General features: G+C 50.2%; 1 protein-coding gene across 1 annotated transcript in view; it reads right to left on the reverse strand.

Moving 5' to 3' along the window:
- Window positions 1-17,745, reverse strand: part of MACF1 (microtubule actin crosslinking factor 1) — a 294,628-nt gene extending 276,883 nt beyond the window's left edge. Inside the window, 1 exon segment of the mRNA XM_087970253.1 lies at window positions 17,412-17,745. Coding sequence (XP_087826379.1) covers window positions 17,412-17,505 — 94 coding nt within the window. The 5' untranslated portion in view covers window positions 17,506-17,745.
- Window positions 17,746-18,749: the final 1,004 nt, after the last annotated feature.

Below are 18,749 nucleotides of genomic sequence, written 5' to 3' on the forward strand. Positions count from 1 at the left end.
TCAAAAAAAAAAGGCCCAGCCTTATTATGTGAGAAACACGGTACTATTTCTTCTAATCATCAAACCCATATCAAATTTCCATTATTATTTCCCAACTTTTTATCAATCCCCAAAAAACCTCCTGATTTCAGTTGTGTATTAATTTTTAAAATCTTCTGAATTAATGTATGTATTTGGATCCAATTCTTTTTAGCTTTTTATATGTTCACCAAACATGATTTAAAAAGTCCCCTCTTGTTCATATTTCTAACATAAATCTGAAGTACCTTTATATATTTTAGGCAATTTTTCCTGTGAGAAATACCAACAATACATCATTTTATAAAAATTCTCTTTAAGATTGTAACTGAATACAATTCAGTCCTTTCATCCATATATTCTCCAATTGTTCTGTTTGTATTATAACCAAAGTTTTTAGCCCACTTTATCATACATTCCTTCACTTGTTTTTCTGCTGGAAATTTCAAGATGCATTTTAACTTTAGCAATAACATGTTGTTCATTATTTGTTCACAAAACTGTTTCAAATTCAGTCCTAGAGTAATCAGAATCAAAAATCTTTTTATCTACTTCAGGTTTTTTTTAGTAATTGTACACAGGGAAGCCATAGGCACAATTAGCCTTCTGATATCAAATCTTGTCTTGATTTCATTTTGGAATCTCCCTGGGGAAACCTGAACATGTCATCATAAATTAGTCACCTGTGTTTAGTTGTCCCTTCCCTTCTATAAGTTGTTTCTTGAGCCACCAAGACATTTGCAGACACAGCCTGGGTTTACATCTGTTCCACGCAAGCCAAGATCTGCTCCTGGGATATAACAAAGCTACACATTGGGGCTCCTTTGACTCAGTTTTCCAAAATGGTTCCCAAGTGCCAAAATGTGGCCCTTCAACTGCCAGGTGTGCCAGGCTGGTTGGTTCTGTGTGTCTGCCCAGGGTCAGAGACCTGGATGAGCCATTCTTTGTGCTACCAGCTATTGGGGGAGACCCCAGAAACATCACAAAGCTAACCCAGCTAATAGAGCCCCCACAGCAAGGGGGGAAAGCAGAGGGTGTGGTTTCTTGTCATTTGGCTCCTCTCCAACTATATTATCCCATCCTAAGCAAGATGGTGCCCCTAAGAAAAAGCCTTCCTAAAATATTAATCAAAAGGGCATTTAATACCTCTTTAAACTGAGCTGAGTGATCATTGGAGGAATGGTGTTCTGAACCTCCTGCTAGTGTAATTTTACTCTTCTTAATTTCTAGGTGCACACAAAAGGAGAGCAGGTGAGAACCAGCAGAAAGCAGGAGAGGAGGTGGGGAGTGATGTTATTATATTAATTTATTTGGTTTTACTGTTTTATATTGTGGTTTTATATGTTGTAAGCCAACTTGAGTCGCCATGGCAAATAGGTGGCAATACAAATCCAATAAACAAACAAACAAACAGAGAACAGACTTGGGTTTATTCTGCCAAGGCGCAAGAGCTCAGCAGTGGTGCTTGACAAGCAGAACTCTCTTTCAGTCTCATCAGAAAACTCTCCAATGAAGCTGAGTAAAGAGCAGCAGAAAGGCTGCAGAGAACAAGAGCGTTTGAATGGCCACACCATTCCCCCCCCCCCATATAAAGGAAGCTCCACACATTCCTTGACCGCCATGGAGGAGACAATTCCACACAAAACATCCCAACCTTCTCTGGAGAAGAGGCTTGCAAAGCTCTTTCTGCCAAGGGACGATTATACCGCTTAGAAGGACCATTTCAGGACAAGGACATAGTTATCATGGATGACTTAGAAAATTTGGACTGCACTTACTGGGGTTCCAGAGAAACGTTATCAACCCTCCTGCCAAATCTGCCTTCTATAAAAGAGTGTTTTGGGTCGCAAACTCTTTTCTCAATAATGGTTTTGTAAGGCACAAAGGCCATGCTCTTAATATGCCAGGCAGGTCCACCATCCCAAACATGCTGCGTATATCTTTGACCTAATCATAAGTTTCAAAGGACGCATTCACACAATCCGTTAATTACAACTGTAACAAAATCAGGAGCTGCTTTTGCAAAACTTGCTTAGTATGAAGAAATGGAGCCGAGCTTAAAGTTCAGAACAAACAAACAAACATAATAGGCTTATTAATGGGAGTGAAAAAAAATCAACATGCAAATGAAAAAAGACATAGCTAATAAGAGGTAGTAAATATGCTTATATTTGGAGGGACCTCAACTACTGGTCTAGAATCTGGTCTAGAATCTTCCAAAACAGGGAACAAAAGAAATCCCCCCAGAAAAACGGTATTTACCATCCAAGAAAAGCAATGACAACTGCAGATATCTATGAACAGTTTTTCAAGCATGTGTGGAATTTTTACAATGGAATTAGGAAGAAAAAGAGAGATAAATTCCAGATTATTTGGCCCCTGCCACTAGAACGCCAGCAAGCGAAGGGCAGGGCCAACAGGCTCTGTTGTGCTGAGATGCCACCTGCACTCCCCACGGAAATTCAAACTATTCACTGGGGCAGAAAGAATCTGCACGAGATCAAGATTTATGGATCAGTTTTCCCCAGATTTTAGATACCAATACAGCCACTTTTTCTATTACTCAGGTTGGTGTGAGGGTCTTGTATATGTTATAAAGAAGAACAAAAATGTATGGAGAAAAACTACCTACTGTAGGTGGTTGCTATGAGTTGACAACAACTTGACGGCATGGAATCAGTTGTTGCAGAGTGAAAATCCTCAAAAGGAGGATACAGGAGAAACGCCTCGGAGCAAGTGAGGCATGGAGGGAGTATCCAAGGCCAATTTTAGATCAGGCCCAAGGTGGTCCAGAAACTTCCTTTGTGCAGGAATGACAATTTATGCCATCCACCTTTAAAAGTTTCTAAAGCCAGGAATGAAAGAAATGCCATGTAGGGCTCCTAGAATTCCACCTACAAAAACAGCACCGATCCAAATGTTCAAAAGTTAAGTTCTGGTTGCCCAACATATTGATGCAGCCTTGGATCAGGGCTGATTCCTGGAGGCTTGTCACCATATTGGAGATTGGAACTGTGCCACTCTGGAAAGTCAGTATTTGGGGGTGGAGGGGGAGTGAGAAATATCTTTCATGCTGCAGGATTTGGGATAATTTTGATTGCTTCAGGAAGGCTAGAGATGAAGTCAGCTTGCGGCCCTGACCATCAGAAAGATCTAACTGCCCCTCCTCTGCTGTCCTGGGAAAGGACTGCCCATTATATAATGGTCCGTGCCTGCTCCGAAAATCTTTCTCCCTGCCTTGACTCAAGGCCCTGCATGCCCTACATTTCGGAAGGAGAACACCCAGCCCAGAATGGATCTGACCCCCTGAAGCTACTGGAGAGGCACTGCCCCTTTTGTAGGACAACTACCCTTATTCTCTTTCTAAACCAAACAGAGGGGGAGCCACAAAGAATGAGTGAAATTCTATCTTTATAATTGCATAATTATTAGCAATCACCTCAATTATTAGCATGATAGTCACTAAATTCTGCTCCGTTGCTGTCTTTGTCCAAAATCAAGTATTAAATATGCTTTGGTATCCTTTTATAATCTTGACTCTTTGGAAATGCTACTCTATTAATGGTCAATATTCTTTAAATCGTGTTATGCTGGACTTTGATCTTTTTTAGACATTTAGCTAGGATGACCAATAAATGCTGCATCCACAGATTAGCTCTTTAAACAGGCCGCCTACCTTCAAAGGTCTCCCGAGTTCCCTGCTCTCCTTTCCCGCGTCCACCACCAACCCCTGCTAGCCTTTATTCCAAAATCTGCTCATTGAAAGGTGACCTGGCCTCCCTACCAAGCCAATTTGGCTCTGGGACTCCAAAACCGAATTGCTGTGGGCTAGAAGATGATGTTGTGGGTGGAGTGGAAGACTGAAAGAAATCTGCACTGTGAACAGTCCTTCAGCCCCTGTCTTTCTTTAGTGTAATTTAGTGGCAGACTCCAAAGGTTCCTCAACAGGATGCAAGCTCTGTGCTGTGGGAAAACAGGAAGCAGAAACTGGAAGAACACATTTCATTTGCAGAAAGTATAAATAAATAATGTCCCTGAAGTGTCACAGCTCAGCAACCTGGAACAGGCCTGTCCAGATCTCCAGCAAACAGACAGAAACTACATGGAAGGGAGGAGAAATTTAGCTCAGCTGAGCAGTTCCGGACCTGGGTAACAACGGAGCGGTCAATTCTCCAGCAGATGCCGTGAGCTCCTCGGGGTGGCTTGCATTGTTTACAGAATTATCTGACTGGTAAGTTCTCAGAACTGCAGAGCAAAACTGGCAAGAAGCACAGCCTGGTGACACATCCACAGGCCTCCAGCACTGCTTAAATCACTTCCAGTGAGGACAAGATGAAATCGAGTTGGAGAAAGTCAATATTCTTCATCCAGCAAACCTGCATCCCACAGAAACCAACCAGGAGCCTGTCAGAAGCTCAACAATTATAGGAGGACAAGAGCCCTTTCCTTGTGTGCCCCAAACACCGTCCTGGGCCCTCTGAATTGGCCCATTTCCATCAATAAAATCTCCAGTTACAGGCCCACCATTTTTTGTTCCACGCTTCAGTAGGCAGCAATTTTTTTTCTCACTGCCTACTTCAAAGGGACCACATAAAGACATCCTTCGGGGCCATGGTCCAGAGGCAAAGCAGCAGCAATGAGCTAACTGACTGGACATAGTTCTCTAATGTGTACGTGCATGTTTGCATCAGAGAAACGGAAATGCTCTCAGCCAGAACTGTCTTCAAAGGAACACTTACAGGAGGCATAGAGAAATCTTTTTACACCAACTGCATTGTTATCTCTGCCAACCAGGGTTGCAAGTCTCCAACCCACAAAGCCAATAGAGATCACCTGTTCATCTTAGAGATGGCTTGGGTGCACATGAGGAAAAAGAGTTCTCCTTGCCCAAGTGTTCCACCGCTACACTATTGATTAAAGCAGCCACATTTTTCAAGTTTCCTCTCAAGCTTGAAGAGTGATGCAGCTGCTTTAAATGCTGTTTTAATTGTTCAGCTTTTTAAAACAACTGCATCTTCTTTCAGGTTAATGCAGAAACCTGAAAAACTGCAGCTGCTTTCATCAAAAGCAGGGAAGTGCTCATTTTCAGAGTCTAAGAAACTTCTTCCAAATCATTTAAGAAGCATGCAAAACCACATAACTTGGAATGAAGAGGGAGCCAATTTCCATCAGTCTAAGAAAACAGTTTTCTGCATCCAACTGCCCAGGAAGTAATTATGGAGAGAAGAATCTTGCACTGTGTTTTGTTTTGGAAGCCCTGGTCCCATTTCATGCCCCAGTAGACGCCAAACAGGATCTCTCTCTCCCTCCCTCCCTCCCTCCCTCTCATACACACACAAATAAACACATACATACACAAAGATGTTCTAGAACACTGTGAAAATAGTCTAGCTATATTCCCTTACTCTCCTCGCTAGGTTCAAATGAGATTCCCTTACTCCCAAATGAAGTAGCCAACATGGATAAAATACCAGCCTATTGACAAAATGCCTCTTCTATGGGAACTAACTATTTTGTGTTTCATTTCTAATGGCTCAAGAGAGAATCTTTAGGGAACTTTTTATCTGAACAGCACATTTGTACAGTGACCACATTTTCTTGGAAAAAAATAAAGAACAAACTTGAAAAGCAAGCAAATCTGAAAGAGGGTCAAAAGAATTCTAAGAAGTGTTTGTTCTTTATAACCTTGTTTTACCAAGGAAAATTCAAAAACAAAACCAAGAAAAACTTGATTTTCATAAAGCCCTATTCTATAAAAATATCTAAAACAAAACAATAGGTAAAAATTATTTTAAAAATAAATCAATTTGCATTGTTTTTACACAAATCAGAAAGACTGTGCATTAAGTGATACAATTTGTATTGTAAAAATGACCAAAACGAAGGACAAAATTGAGGGTTTTTTAAAAAAAATAAATCTAAAGGGCCGCTTTCTGAAATAAAGGGCTGGGATTATGGTCACTGAATGAGACGGGGAGAAAGTGGCTGTTTAAAGGCATCCAGGAAGCTCCCTGGTGAACTGGAGTCCTGAACATCACATACTGCAATAAAATGCCCACCTTCCTCACCTGGGCTGTGTCACAGGGTCATTTATCTGGGTTTGGGTTGGCATGTTCTGCAACCCGTTTTAGTATACAAACCAAGGTTTAAGGCACACCACGGCCCAGTCAATTGCAGCTATTCAATGAATCATGTTTAAGAAGTCATGGCTTAATGCAGAGTGTACAATTTAATCACAACATTTCTTTAAGGCATGAAGGCAGATGGAGCAGGCTGGGACCTGGCCTGTTGATTTGGAAGGAGAAAGCAAATCCCTTGAAGGCAGACCAGGAAACAGAGCCACAGGGGACGCTCTACTTTACGGCGATAGGGTGTAATCGTGAAAGATTCTCTCTTCCTTCTTCTACAAAGTGAATCAAAGGTGGGCTGCCTTGAGTTTCTTCCTCACCTTCTCCTGTCCATCCAGGCAAAGCTGACACTCCTTTAACGTTGCTGGGTTCCTTCTTCAAAGTCGTCTCTATATTGCTCTAAACTGCAGTATAGGGGAACTCTCAATTTTCCTGCCATGCCTCCTGAGCAGGGATGGGGGGCATCACGTCATAAGTAGCCAGGCATCTGCCACAGAATTCCACTCTCAGAAAACATCGCTGCCAGTCTCCATTCAAGCAGGTATTGCCCCAGCACTTTCCAAACAACCAGTTTTCCTCTTGCTCAGGTTTTATCATTTCATTAGGGAAAGGAAACAGGTTTTTAGCCACCTGTTTAGGTTGGCTGTTTCAGCAATCAAGGCCGCAGGGGAACAGAGAAGCATTCTTCTTCTGCCGGTCAGCAGAGACCCAGCAGCCAGCCCAACTTGCTCTTCCTGGCCAACAGAAAAGCCCTCAGAGATGTTAAACAAGCCCCGGCGCTTGTTTAACATGAGAAAGGAGCATCTCATCCTCCCCTCCCCATCCCCCACCTCGCCTCCAACTTTCTCCTCTGTAACAAGCAATGTTGGTGCTTCTCCTTGCTACGGTGAGAGGCCAGCATGTCCTTTTTGCTCCGCCACCAAACCAGGATACAAGGAACTGAAAGGCAGAACAAGCCAAGCAGCTCCATCAAGGGTCACACTGCAAAACCCGGGCGCTTCCACAGCAACAAAGAAGGCAGAGGTCTGTTTACATGAAGCTCCGCCACCCCCTGACCTGTGAGCACCAGGCCCTTTGGCTGTAGGGCCCGGGGTGACCAGCAGGAGGCGCCCTCCCTTTCAGGAGCAGCAGATCCCTTGGGAATGCTTTAAACCGGAGCGCATGGTGTGTGGCGGATATATGAGGCTAGGTATACAGGTAGTCCTCTACTTACGACCACAATTTGGACCAGAAGCTCCACTCTTAAGCGAGGCAGATATTAAGTGTGTCATGCTCAATTAAGCGACTGCAGTCAAGTGATTCAATGGGCAGATCTGGCTTCTCCCATGGATTCTGCTTGTGGGGAACCAGCTGGGAAGGTCGCAGGGGACAGTCACAGGACCTGAGGACGCCGCAACTGTCATAAATACGTGCAGTTGCCTGGCACCCAAATTTTCATCACATGACTGTGGGGATGTTGCAATGGTCGTAAGCGTGAGGACAATTGTAAGACACTTTTTTTCACTGAACTTCAGTCACTATATGAATGGATGTAAGTTGACTACCTGTAGACCAGGGGTCTCCAACCTTGGTAACTCTAAGACTTGTGGACTTCAACTCCCAGAATTCTCCAGCCAGCATAGCTGATTGGCTGAGGATAGCTGGCTGAGGAATTCTGGGAGTTGAAGTCCACAAGTCTTAAAGTGACCAAGGTTGGAGACCCCTGCTATAGACAGACACACCCACACACATCAATGAGGGTGAGCACCGAAAGTCCCACCACTTTTACATATGCTGCAATCCACACAAAAGGCCTTGAAACAAACAGGTGGGGCTGCCATTTTGACTTTTCTGATACTATTTTGCAGTCCCCACACACCCAGCCCTGGTTCTTCAACATGATTCTCAGCTGTGACCCCTGGCAACCTTTCCTTCCTTGCCTGAAAGCCAGGAGCTGGGCTGAGGACCTGCCACCTACAGGAATTCTGAATAGTCACAAGCCCCCTCCCTCCCGCTTCCCCCCACCCCATTATTTCCAATAAGAGCTGTGGGATTGTCAGCAGCATTTGTCCCCTTGCCAGGGCAGCTACAGGCCCCACTGAGAATCTACTCCAGAGTTACAGGTACCTTCATTTTCAAAGTGCCCCATGAAAATAATAACAATTGCTAACTCCCTCTGATCAACCATGATTTTTTTTTAAATGGGATATATCCAGAAGCTCAGCTACATTCCTGGAATCAATTTGTTGGAACTGTAAAATTATTCAGCACCCAGCCCGATCGTCTCCGTTCTGAGTCCATGGGACCTCTGGATTCACTGAATTTCATTTTTTCCTCTTCTTTTCTTTTAAAGGCGAGGCAAGGATACAGGTTGGTCGTCTGGAAAAGCAGGTCTGAAGCTATCTAACCCAATCAGTGGTTTCCGTATGATGCATCTCTTTTCTTTTGCTATCATCATCAGTCAAATGTTCAAAATGTCTGGATTTTCAAGATAATCTTGTTTTCCTACTTATTTTTAAGGAATAATCAGAATTTCAGCTCTGTTTCTATCTGCCAGCCATGGAACAGGAGAGAGAATTTCAGTGGGAAATTGACACGAAACCACCACACCTGTGCAAAGCCTTTAGCGGCCTCATACCTGGGAAGAAGACTGGGGCTGGGGACCTGTGGGAAGAGTGCTCAAGGACTGGGTGTGGGGATACACAGCCAGCATTGCCTCACCAGCAGCTCACAGGCACAGAACAGCCCAAGCAGAAGTAACAAGCCACACAAACCAGACTCGCAGCTTGCCAAGACAAGAGGCTAGCAGAGATTCACCTCTTGGGAAGTGCTGAGGCCGGAGCCACCTTCCAAGGGAGGGTCTCAAAAGAAGGTGGACTCTCTAGACCAGTGTTTGTTTCTCAGTTCCCCGGCCTGCTCTGAGCTGACTGAGCCCTTGCTGCCCAACCTTTCCAAGGAACAGGCCGGGATTAGAGTTTGCTTCTCTTTCAATCCAGCACCAAATATCAGACAGGTGGAAAAACTGGGCATGACCCCAATCAAATGCAAGGCCCCCCCCCACACACACACCCAAAATGAGCAAGAACTATTTACTGCAAGGGGCTTTTTTTGCCCTGTGTGCATCTCTCACCCCTAATCTTCTGTCCCTTCCGTTGTTCTTTGTCAGACACGACTTTGGGCTAGAATTGATGGTGCGGCTGTGTGGCAAGAACTCAGCGGGCACTTTTTATGCTTACAAAAACTGCTTGGATTCCCTGGCAACCAAGCAGGAGATTAAGCATCACACATTGAAAGGGGTCGAGCACCATCTGTTTACCCCGCAGGGCCACCCACCATCCAGCGCCCACCCGCATAAACCACAAGGCAGGGGTTGTATATACACAGCACGTGAAGTTCTGTGGTTTGTATTAACAAATATATTACAAAGCTACAACCTGTTTTGTAACATGTTTAGCCTTCAACCTTGATTTACAAGCAATAGCAGCATCAATATCCAGGTTACCACACTACAGTAACCTCAAACCAAAGAAACCACATTGTGACTTAATGTGGTGTGTGACCTATGATCGGTAGGAGGCCCAGCCTTGAGCAACTGGCACAGCTACATTGCTCGCAGCTCTGTGTGACTCTTAAGCGCACGAATGGAAAGAACTCCTCATCCTGAGAATAAGACCCCCATGCTTCTGGACTGATGCTCAGGTGTCTTCATGGCTCCACATTGCTCCACAACCAAAACCAATGCCTGCGCAAACCAAACCACAAGCAGCCAGGCCTCTCTTGTCTCATGGAAAAGCTTAGGTTTACAGGCTTTAAGCCATACTGGCTACAATGATAGGCTTGAGGCCCAAAGCCAGTGATATTTCCAAAGCCACAGAAGTTCCCAAATTAAGAAAGGTCTTAGCATGCCATCTGAAGCTCCTTCCCCTATTCCATATCAAGCAGAAGGTAAATTATGCCGAAGGTTGAAAACTGCAAAAGCACCCTAAAAACCCCTCAAAGCAAAAAAAAAATTAGTTTCCCTTCCAAAGAATGTTATTTACATCAGTGATCCCCAACCTTTTTTACGCGCCGCGGCCCGGTACCGGCATCAGCTGGGCGCCGCGCGGCCAGTGCCGGCATCAGCTGGGCGCCGCCATCTTTTGATGAAAGCGTGCTTCCGGTGAGCTTTCTACCCGGAAAAGCTCACCGGAAGCACTTTTCATCAAAAAGATGGCGGCGGCATAAGCCAGTGGCCCGGTAGGAGTTGTTCTGCGGACGGCACCGGTCCGCGGACCGGTGGTTGGGGACCCCTGATTTACATGGTCCCAACTCTTTCTTCCAATGGAACCCTCTTCCCCCTCCTCCTCTTCCCAGCTGCCATGCTAAAAGTCAACGTAACTCCCAGAATCGTCAGCCCTTACTGCTTCGGCCTCACTGCTTTGGGGTTTGGGCTATCCATTAAATCTGCCTGGAGGAGATCAGTCATTAAAGAGCAGCCCTGGAGACACACCCTCCCTCCCTCCCTCCCAGAGCAAGCCACACCAAAAATGTCCGTGTTTCTCATAAAATAAGGCTGATGCAGGCCATAAGCATCTTATATTTTTTGAGCCCCGAAAAAACGGCTAGGCCGTCTTTTCGGGGGTGACTTAATTCCCCCCCTTGCAACCTCATCTAGAGCGCCCCGCGGGCAGCCTCGCCACCAGCCGCTCCTAACGGGTGATCATGGCGAAGCGCAGAGAGCTCCCTACTCCCACCAAACACCTTTGCTGCAGACCCAAGACCTTTGGCACCCGCCGCTGTTGCTTTCCCTTCTGCCCATTCCGCCGCCACGTTTGGAGCTGCCACTTCTGTGTTTGGAGTGCCGCCGCCATTTGGAGCACCGCTGCCGCCATTTGGAGCACCGCCGCCACGTTTGGAGCTGCCGCTTCCGTGTTTGGAGCGCCGCTGCCATTTGGAGTGCTGCCGCCATTTGGAGCACTGCCGTCATGTTTGGAGCTGCCACTTCCGCGTTTGGAGCTGCCACCGTGTTTGGAGTGGCGGCGGCGCTCCAAATGGCGGTGGTGCTCCAAACAGCGGCAGTGCTCCAAACACGGAAGCAGCAGCTCCAAACACAGTGGCAGCTCCAAATGCGGACATGGCAACTCCAAACAGTGGTGGGGTTCCAAACGCGGAAGCAGTAGCTCCAAATGCGGTGGCAGCTCCAAATGCGGAAGCGGCAGCTCCAAACAGCAGCAGTGCTCCAAACGTGGAAGTGGCAGCTCCAAACGCGGCGGCAGCTCCAAATGCGGAAGCGGCAGTTCGAAACAGCGGCAGCGCTCCAAACGTGGAAGTGGCAGCTCCAAACGCAGGGGCAGCTCCAAATGCAGAAGCGGCAGCTCCAAACGGCAGCGGTGCTCCAAACATGGAAGTGGCAGCTCCAAACACGGCGGCAGCATGGGCAGAAGGGAAATCAACAGCGGCGGGTGCTGAAGGGTCTTGGGTCTGCCGCAAAGGTGCTTGGCGGGAGTAGGGAGCTCTCCATGCTATGCCATGATCGCCCATTAGGAGCAGCTGGTGGCGAGGAATTGCTGCCCATGGGGCGCTCCTAACGGCAAGTCCCCCCGCCCTTCCCCCCATTTCGCATGTTTTAAAATAGGCCTAAATTTGGGGGAGGGGCTTAATTTCATTTTATGCCTAGAAAACATGCTGGGTCTTCCTATTGGGGGAGGTCGCATTGTTGGAGAAACACGGTAGAAATGTAGGCAGCCCCACAGAAAGGAACAGACCCAAGTCTACAAGGAAGGATGTCTTTGGAGAAGAGACCCAGAGTCTTGTCCATCCAGTCTGGCTTTTGGGCTCCCTGGGAAGGCTCCATCTGGGGGGTTTCAAGCAAAGGCTGGACACCCATTTACCTGGGATGATCTGGGAATTCCTGCCTACAGCATGGATGGACTAGAAGAACTTTAAGATGCCTTCCAGATTCTAAGGAGGCACAACAGGCAACTCTGAAAGCAGAGTTAAAGGGAGAGGATCCAGCTCTCAGTCCGTACAAAGGCAGGAAAGAGTCCAAATTCTGCTCCACATTCTTAAGCGGTGCTGCTGCACCTTTGAAGCTTGGACTTCAAAGACCAGCCCCAACATCGCTTGAGGGCACAAGGTGTAGAAGGGGGGGCTTCATAGCCCTTAGCCCTCTACCAAGACCCCAGCAAGAGGCAAAGAGGCCCCTTGAAGCCCTTCTCCTCTGCCTTCTTCAGCAGGGACTTCTCTGGCAACTTTCTCTCCACCTCCAGGGAGCTTCACAGCCTTGGTTTTTGCAATCTCAAATCCAACGGGGAGGGGGGTTGCAAGTATCCTTAACAATCCCTCCCCGAAACCCAAGCCAGAATTCCTTCCTCCCAGATGAAGGTCATTCAACTGGAAAGGCAACTAGAACCCAAGCAAGGAGAGGCAGGGCGGGTCCCAGCAAGGAGGGGAGGCTGGAATGGCCGTTTCCTCCACCGTATGTCAAAAATATCCTCCAACAATGTCCCCCAATCCCTATTTCAGACAAAAGTGGGTCACAGGAACTTGGCTGCTTCCAACAAGAGGTTCCTGGGCAACCAGCCCTCCTCCTCACAATACTCGTTGAGCTAAAGCAACATTCTCACCGCAAATAGTGGGGAAACCGTTCAGTGTGGTGATCTTGCAGAGAGAGAGAGAGAGAGAGAGCAATAAAAACTATTTTACCCAATTGTTCTGATTAGTCCAAAAAAGTCTCACTTTACAATTAGTGCAACAAGGAACCCCTTACATTTCCCCACCTTTTCCTTTCCTGATCGCCAGTGACTGAATTCTCACATTCCACTGAAAACATGGTCTCCTGCACAGGTACTACAGTGGTCTGGTTCATATGGCTGGATAGATCAAAATCACAAGAGCTGGATTCACACAGCAAGCTCAGCCAAAACAAACCATGAACTAGAATTAGGAGCTTCCAGGAGGAATGACCCAGGTCTAGTTTTCTGCTCTCCTTCCTGTACTGGCTGTTGTGGTTGCTGCTTGTATGAACCCGAGTCACAAGGAAATTCTCGGAGGCCGAGCATCCTGCAGGAGGGAGACCAGCCAGTGTAACAGGCTGAACCACAGGCTCCCTTTGGGTGGGGAATCCCAGCTGCAGCCGGTGGGCTTTAAACTACCTTGCTGCTCACCTGCTCTTTCTCAAGAGACCACCTGCCAACCTGGGCCAGGACAAGGCATGTCCAGCGTGACTGAGAACCTGCAGGCCATAAGCATCCGGGACACTGTTTCTCAGCTAAAAGAACAAGCAAAGGTTCACCACCTGCCCAGGAGCCAGGACTTTCAAGGCCCCCGCTGGGCTCAGAGAAAGGAGGAAGGGTCTGTTTCTGCTCCAGCAGCCACACCAGTCTGAAAAGGCCAAAGAGGCTTTGCCTTCCCAGGAAAGCAGAAAGAGAACAGGTCGCCTTCAGCCAAAGCAAAGCCAAGCTTCCAAGTGTTCAGCACACACCAACCTGGCGCTTCCATGACAGCCATAGATGTGTGCTTCCCTTTGCAGGTAAATGCAGAAGGCAAAAGCTGGCAGGAAACAAGCAGCAGCCGAAGCCGAGCAAATTCTGGATACTTTTCTTGGGACCCCGACTGGCTGCCCAGCACCCCTGGAGCTCGTCCCTCTCCCCTCAAACGAGGCTAGGAGACCGTCTTCCGCACTGCTGCATTGGACCCCCTTCTGCTGCAAAGGGCCACCAGCCCAGGCCACGCGACCACTGCAGCCGCCGTCACCAAAGCGAGCTTCTGAGGCAGCACAGATGAGACACGGAGACATTTGCCATCCATTTCCACCGGGGGGGGGGTCAGTGGCTCAGTCCTTCGGGCGGACAAAGAGGAGCTCGCCGGCTTTTGTGCAACAACCCACCTGAACAGCTTAGGTGGCCTTTGGGCTAACCCTACAAAAGGACCGCCTGGCCGTGCAAGCTGGTTCAGGAGGGAGAACAGTCCTCCATCTGGTCCTTCACTCTGAGAACTCTGAGTCTTTGGCAGCTCATCCGTCTGTCAAACGGGGTACTAATTAAACCGTCCTGATTGGCTTTTATCTGATTTCGGACAGGCTCAACTGATGCAATGGAGAACATGGCTGGAACGGACTTTCCTTCTATCAGCAGAAAGCTGGACAAAACTTCACAGTTCTCCAGCTACTCTGCCTGACTAGCTCTCCCCCCCCCCACCGCCACACACACACACACACACAGTAGCAGCACCTGCATGCAAACATTCGCCCTGGAGGAGGCAAGGCTCAAGAGAGATGCTGCACCTCATCCAGGTGCCGGTGCTGCTCGATCTTTGGGACACTGCTACTGGGGGCAGGAAACGGTGGTCTATGACCTCCTGGAGAGGCGCATGGGGGGGGGGCACTTTTCACACCTTTTCCCTCTTGAAAAAGGTTCTTCCAGTACCTTCCCTGGTGCCCTTTGGGGCCAAGTGTTTTCCCAGAGGGAGTTAGGCCGAAAGCGCCCTAAGTACTTGATGTGTCAATCAGAGCATCAGCTGGGATCAGCAAAGCCTTCCCTTTCCTTTCCCTGCCTTCATAAAGGATGCCCGGAAAGCCATCCATAGAAATGCTCCAAAGGGTTAGTTGGAGGTCAAGTCAGGTCAAGGATAGAGGGAGCCATGCAATTAAAAAAATCCTCTGCAGGAACGTTGGGTTGCATTCCAAGGAGAGGACCAGCCCTCCACCCAACAGAACAGAAATGTCTCTTGGCTGCTTTACCTGCTGAAGCTTGTCTCTTGGTTGACAGAATGCCTAAGCATTGTAAAAAATGCCGCTGGCTCAGGTGCACTTGGAGGCTCCTTCCGCCTTGGCTGTTTCCATGAAAGCTGCGAAGGGAAGAAAGGCAGGCAGAGCAGAGCAGCAGAGGCCCAAATGCAGGGCCTGTCCAAGAAAGGCTGGCCTGGCTTTCAGGACCTGCTAGTAGCTAATGAAAACCAATCCATGCAATGCAGCTGACAAGGGACTCAGCCCAGCAGAGAATAAACTTGTTTACAAGGTCTGCCAGGCAAAGCCAAGTGAAGGCTGAAGCTGAAACTATTATGAGGATGATTTGTTAAATTTATTGGCCACCTATCTTGCCATGGGGCTACTCTAAGCAGCTTACCATTATTTTTATTCTCCCACCTCCCTGTTTTCGCCTCTTAGTAGGATTCTATTCCACCTTTGCTCTAGAATATCCTGTAAAGTGAAGTGTACTTGGTTAAGTAACCACAAAAACAGGTTTGCTTATAAAATGTTCCTACGTTGCCAGTAATAAGTAGAAGTTTGTTCTGTCTGGAATACGTCTGCCATCCACTTCCTTCCCTAACCTCTAAGTCACAGGCAAGTCTCAGTCAAACACAAAAGCATTTGCAACATTGTTTTGCCTAACTTGGCCTGAAGTGAGAGGCGGGCAGCCTCTCTAAAATCCATCATGCAGCTGCTTGGTCCCATATGTGCAAGGGGTGCTAGTCATCCACTATTACCGCGATACAAATAGAGCGAACTTGAGGGTCTGTTCCCAGATTCTGGTATTTAAAAGGACACCAATAATAACCATGGAATGGGGGGGGAGGGAGGCACCTATCCTCCAGGTGGGCTAGGAGGCTACGGCCCCAGAAGTTAGAGGATTTCTTACGCCTGGCACCCAGAGATACTGGTTGATAATAAAAAGAAAAATATAAACTATGGTGTTAGAAAAGAAAAGTGCAACCCTCCATGTTTGTAAGTATTCTTTAAAACTCATAGTGCTTGACGGCAGACGAAGCCAGACTTTTGCTCCCAGGACCACGAAAACTAGGATTGGGTGGCAGAGTTGCGGGAGAAACACACACACACACACACACACACCACACACCCGTCAGTGCAATAGGAGAGGCAGCTCCCACTCCTCCCTCCCTCCGTGCCAGAAACGCGGCCTGGCTCAGCCCGTCCTACTTCACACGTTTTTCCACCTCAGGAGGAAGATGGAAGAATAGGTGTCCCTGGACAAAATCGAAGAAATAAATAAAACATCCCCTTGGGAGGACAGTCATTGTCGGGAGATGCTTCCATTCCAGGCCTGCCGTTGGAGAGGTGCAGAGGGGGTCGCGGGGGGGGGAACCCTTCCACGGGACAAACCCAGCCTCCTCGCCAAGCAAACTCCATCCCAGAGGCGCCTCAAGAGCACCAGAAGCTGCAGAGACGCAGCCAAGAAGCTTGCTTGCCACCCGGAGTGAAGTTGCAAGTTAGTAACGTTTGGTAACCAAGGCCAGAAATCGTTTTCTTTCTCATCCAATGTTGCAGCAGCCACTTCCAGTTTGGGCAGCTGGCGGAGCTGGCGGAGCTGGGGGCGGGGGAGGTTTGCACTGGGATTTGCTCTTGAAAGCGCCTTGGAAGGAAGCCGCAGGAGCGCCTGGAACAGGCAGAACGCCAAGACTGGGAGCCGGTTGTATTTCACGCTGGCCAGAAAGCACCGGACTCCCCAGCACGCCCTTGTCCCTACCGAAGAACTCCGTTGCGTTTCTCATGTCCGGATGGCGCGATCCGAGCCCTGGATCTAGGCGGCTTCCCGGCCCTTCTGCACATCCCACTCATTGGAGCTGGCAATGCAGCTCAGCCGTTACCCCCGCACCGTCTCCACCGGCGCCTCCGGCCACCCGTCCAAAACCGGCGCGGCCAACTCCCCCGGGTCCCAGGGCGACTCCGGCGCCTGGATTGCAGCGCCCAACGCCGCTCGCGCCCAACGCCGCCACCCACCCAGAGACCCGCTCGGAGCGGGGGGGCAGCGGGGCAAGGAAGAGCCGGGAGTCCCCGAGGCGGCTTCCCTCGGGCGGGCGCGCAAAACGGCTCACGCAGCGCCAGGCGAGTCCCAGCCCCCGCCGCCCCAGACCCCACTGCGGCGCTTCCCCGGCCCGGCGCGGAAAAGGGGGCGGGCGGCGGAGCGAGTCGGGGTCAGACGGGCAGCCGCAGCTCCCTCCGCCCGCCGGCCTCGGAACAAAGGAGGGCCGCCGCCGAGAGCCCCTGCCCGGCCTCCCCCGACAGGGAGCAGCGGCGGCCCAGAGCCCGAGGCCAAGGATGCCGGGACCGTCCCGCCAAGCGGCTGCCCGCGACCCGGCGGAAGCGGACGGGCAGCGCAGTGCGGACCGTCCCGGCCGTCGGAGCGAGGCTTCGGCCCGAGAGGAACGGCGGCTGGGCTCCTCCCGCTGCCCGCAGCCATGACAGCCCGGCCGGCCGGCCCGAGAAGGCGGGGCCGCCCCGTTGGCTCCCGGCCTCCGCCGGCCGCCCGGCCACGCGGGAGATCGCGCCGCCGCCGCCGCCCGCCTCACCTTTGTAGCGCTCCAGCACGTCCTCGTAGGCCTGCACGAACTCCTTCTCCTGTCTGCGGTTGAGCGGCAGCTGGCCCGGCACGTAGCCGGCCATGGCGCTTCCCGGGCGGACGGGCCGGCCCGCGGCCGATGCCCAGCGCGGAGCCCGCGGACGGAGCTTCCCGGAAGACGGGCAGAGGAAACGGCCCGGTGCTCGGGTCAGCCACTGGAGCCCAACGCGGCGTCGGCGCCTCCCCGCCGGCTCCACGACCGGCTGTGTGGCTCCACCCGCCGCTGTCAGGAAGGCCCCGGCCGGCCCCGCTTGGCTGCTCGCCTCGCCCGGCCCGCCCCCCGACCCGCCAAGCGGCGGGGACGCCCGGCGGCCGGCTGGGGAACTGCGGGGCAGACTGCGCCCAGCCCCGCGAGGCCGGCGGCGGCGGCGGAGGAGCCGCGGTGGAGAGCCAGGCAGAGCGCGGCGGGCGGCTCGCGGCAGGCAGAGGCCGGGCCGAAGGCGGAGGAAGCGCGGCTGCTGCACCGGAGAGGCCCGCATTCCGCCCGAAGAAGCGGCGAGGGGGGAGAGCGGGGCGGGAGGGGGCAGGGGAGGCTCCCGCCTGATTTTAGCCGCAGGCGCTTCGTTCGCAGGCCGGGAGGCGAGCAGCGAAGGGAAGAAGGGCTTTGCCTCAGGAGGACACAACGCAGCTTCATTCAGGTTGGGACGAGACGCCTCGGCTCGACCCTTTGCTTTACAACAGCCCCCCCCCAAACTTGGCCACTTTAAGGCTTGTGGACTTCAGCAAAGCTGGCTGGAGAATTCTGGGAGTTGACGCGCACAAGTCTTAAAGTGGCCAAGTTTGGAGATCTGGTTTACAACTGCAGTTGGCAGGCTTCACATGTGACACCCTCAATCAAATCAAACATTTTACGAGGAAAAACCTTGTATAAACCCCCATTCCCCCCACAGGTTAGGAGCCCCCTCCATAGACCAAGAACCACCCAGTGGGTTAAGCTGTTGCCCCCTCTCCTGCCTCCCTTCCCAGTCGCCAAACCGCTCACTCACCCTCCCATGCAAGCCCTTGCCCTGCCTTTCTCCCAGATGTCCCCCACTGCCCGGTGTTGGCTTATCTTTTCAGCCTTCGGGCAACGGGGACACCAGCCTTTGATCTTGCCTGGCCTTCATCTGCCTGGATCCCAAATGGAGAAGCAAAGTGGAGTTGCCAGCCAAGAGTGCCTGCCTGTTTGAGGGGCAACTGTGCTGGCAAAAGGATTGCAGGCATCAAGCATTAATAGCGTGGCTCAATTTATTCTTGGCTTAAGAAAAATAATTGATGAACTCAGGCTACAAACCACGATTCAAGCATT

The sequence above is a fragment of the Notechis scutatus genome, chromosome 8 (genome assembly GCF_049901735.1).
Source record: "Notechis scutatus isolate UNSWTSFEM ecotype Mainland chromosome 8, rNotScu1.2, whole genome shotgun sequence".
NCBI lineage: Eukaryota > Metazoa > Chordata > Lepidosauria > Squamata > Elapidae > Notechis > Notechis scutatus.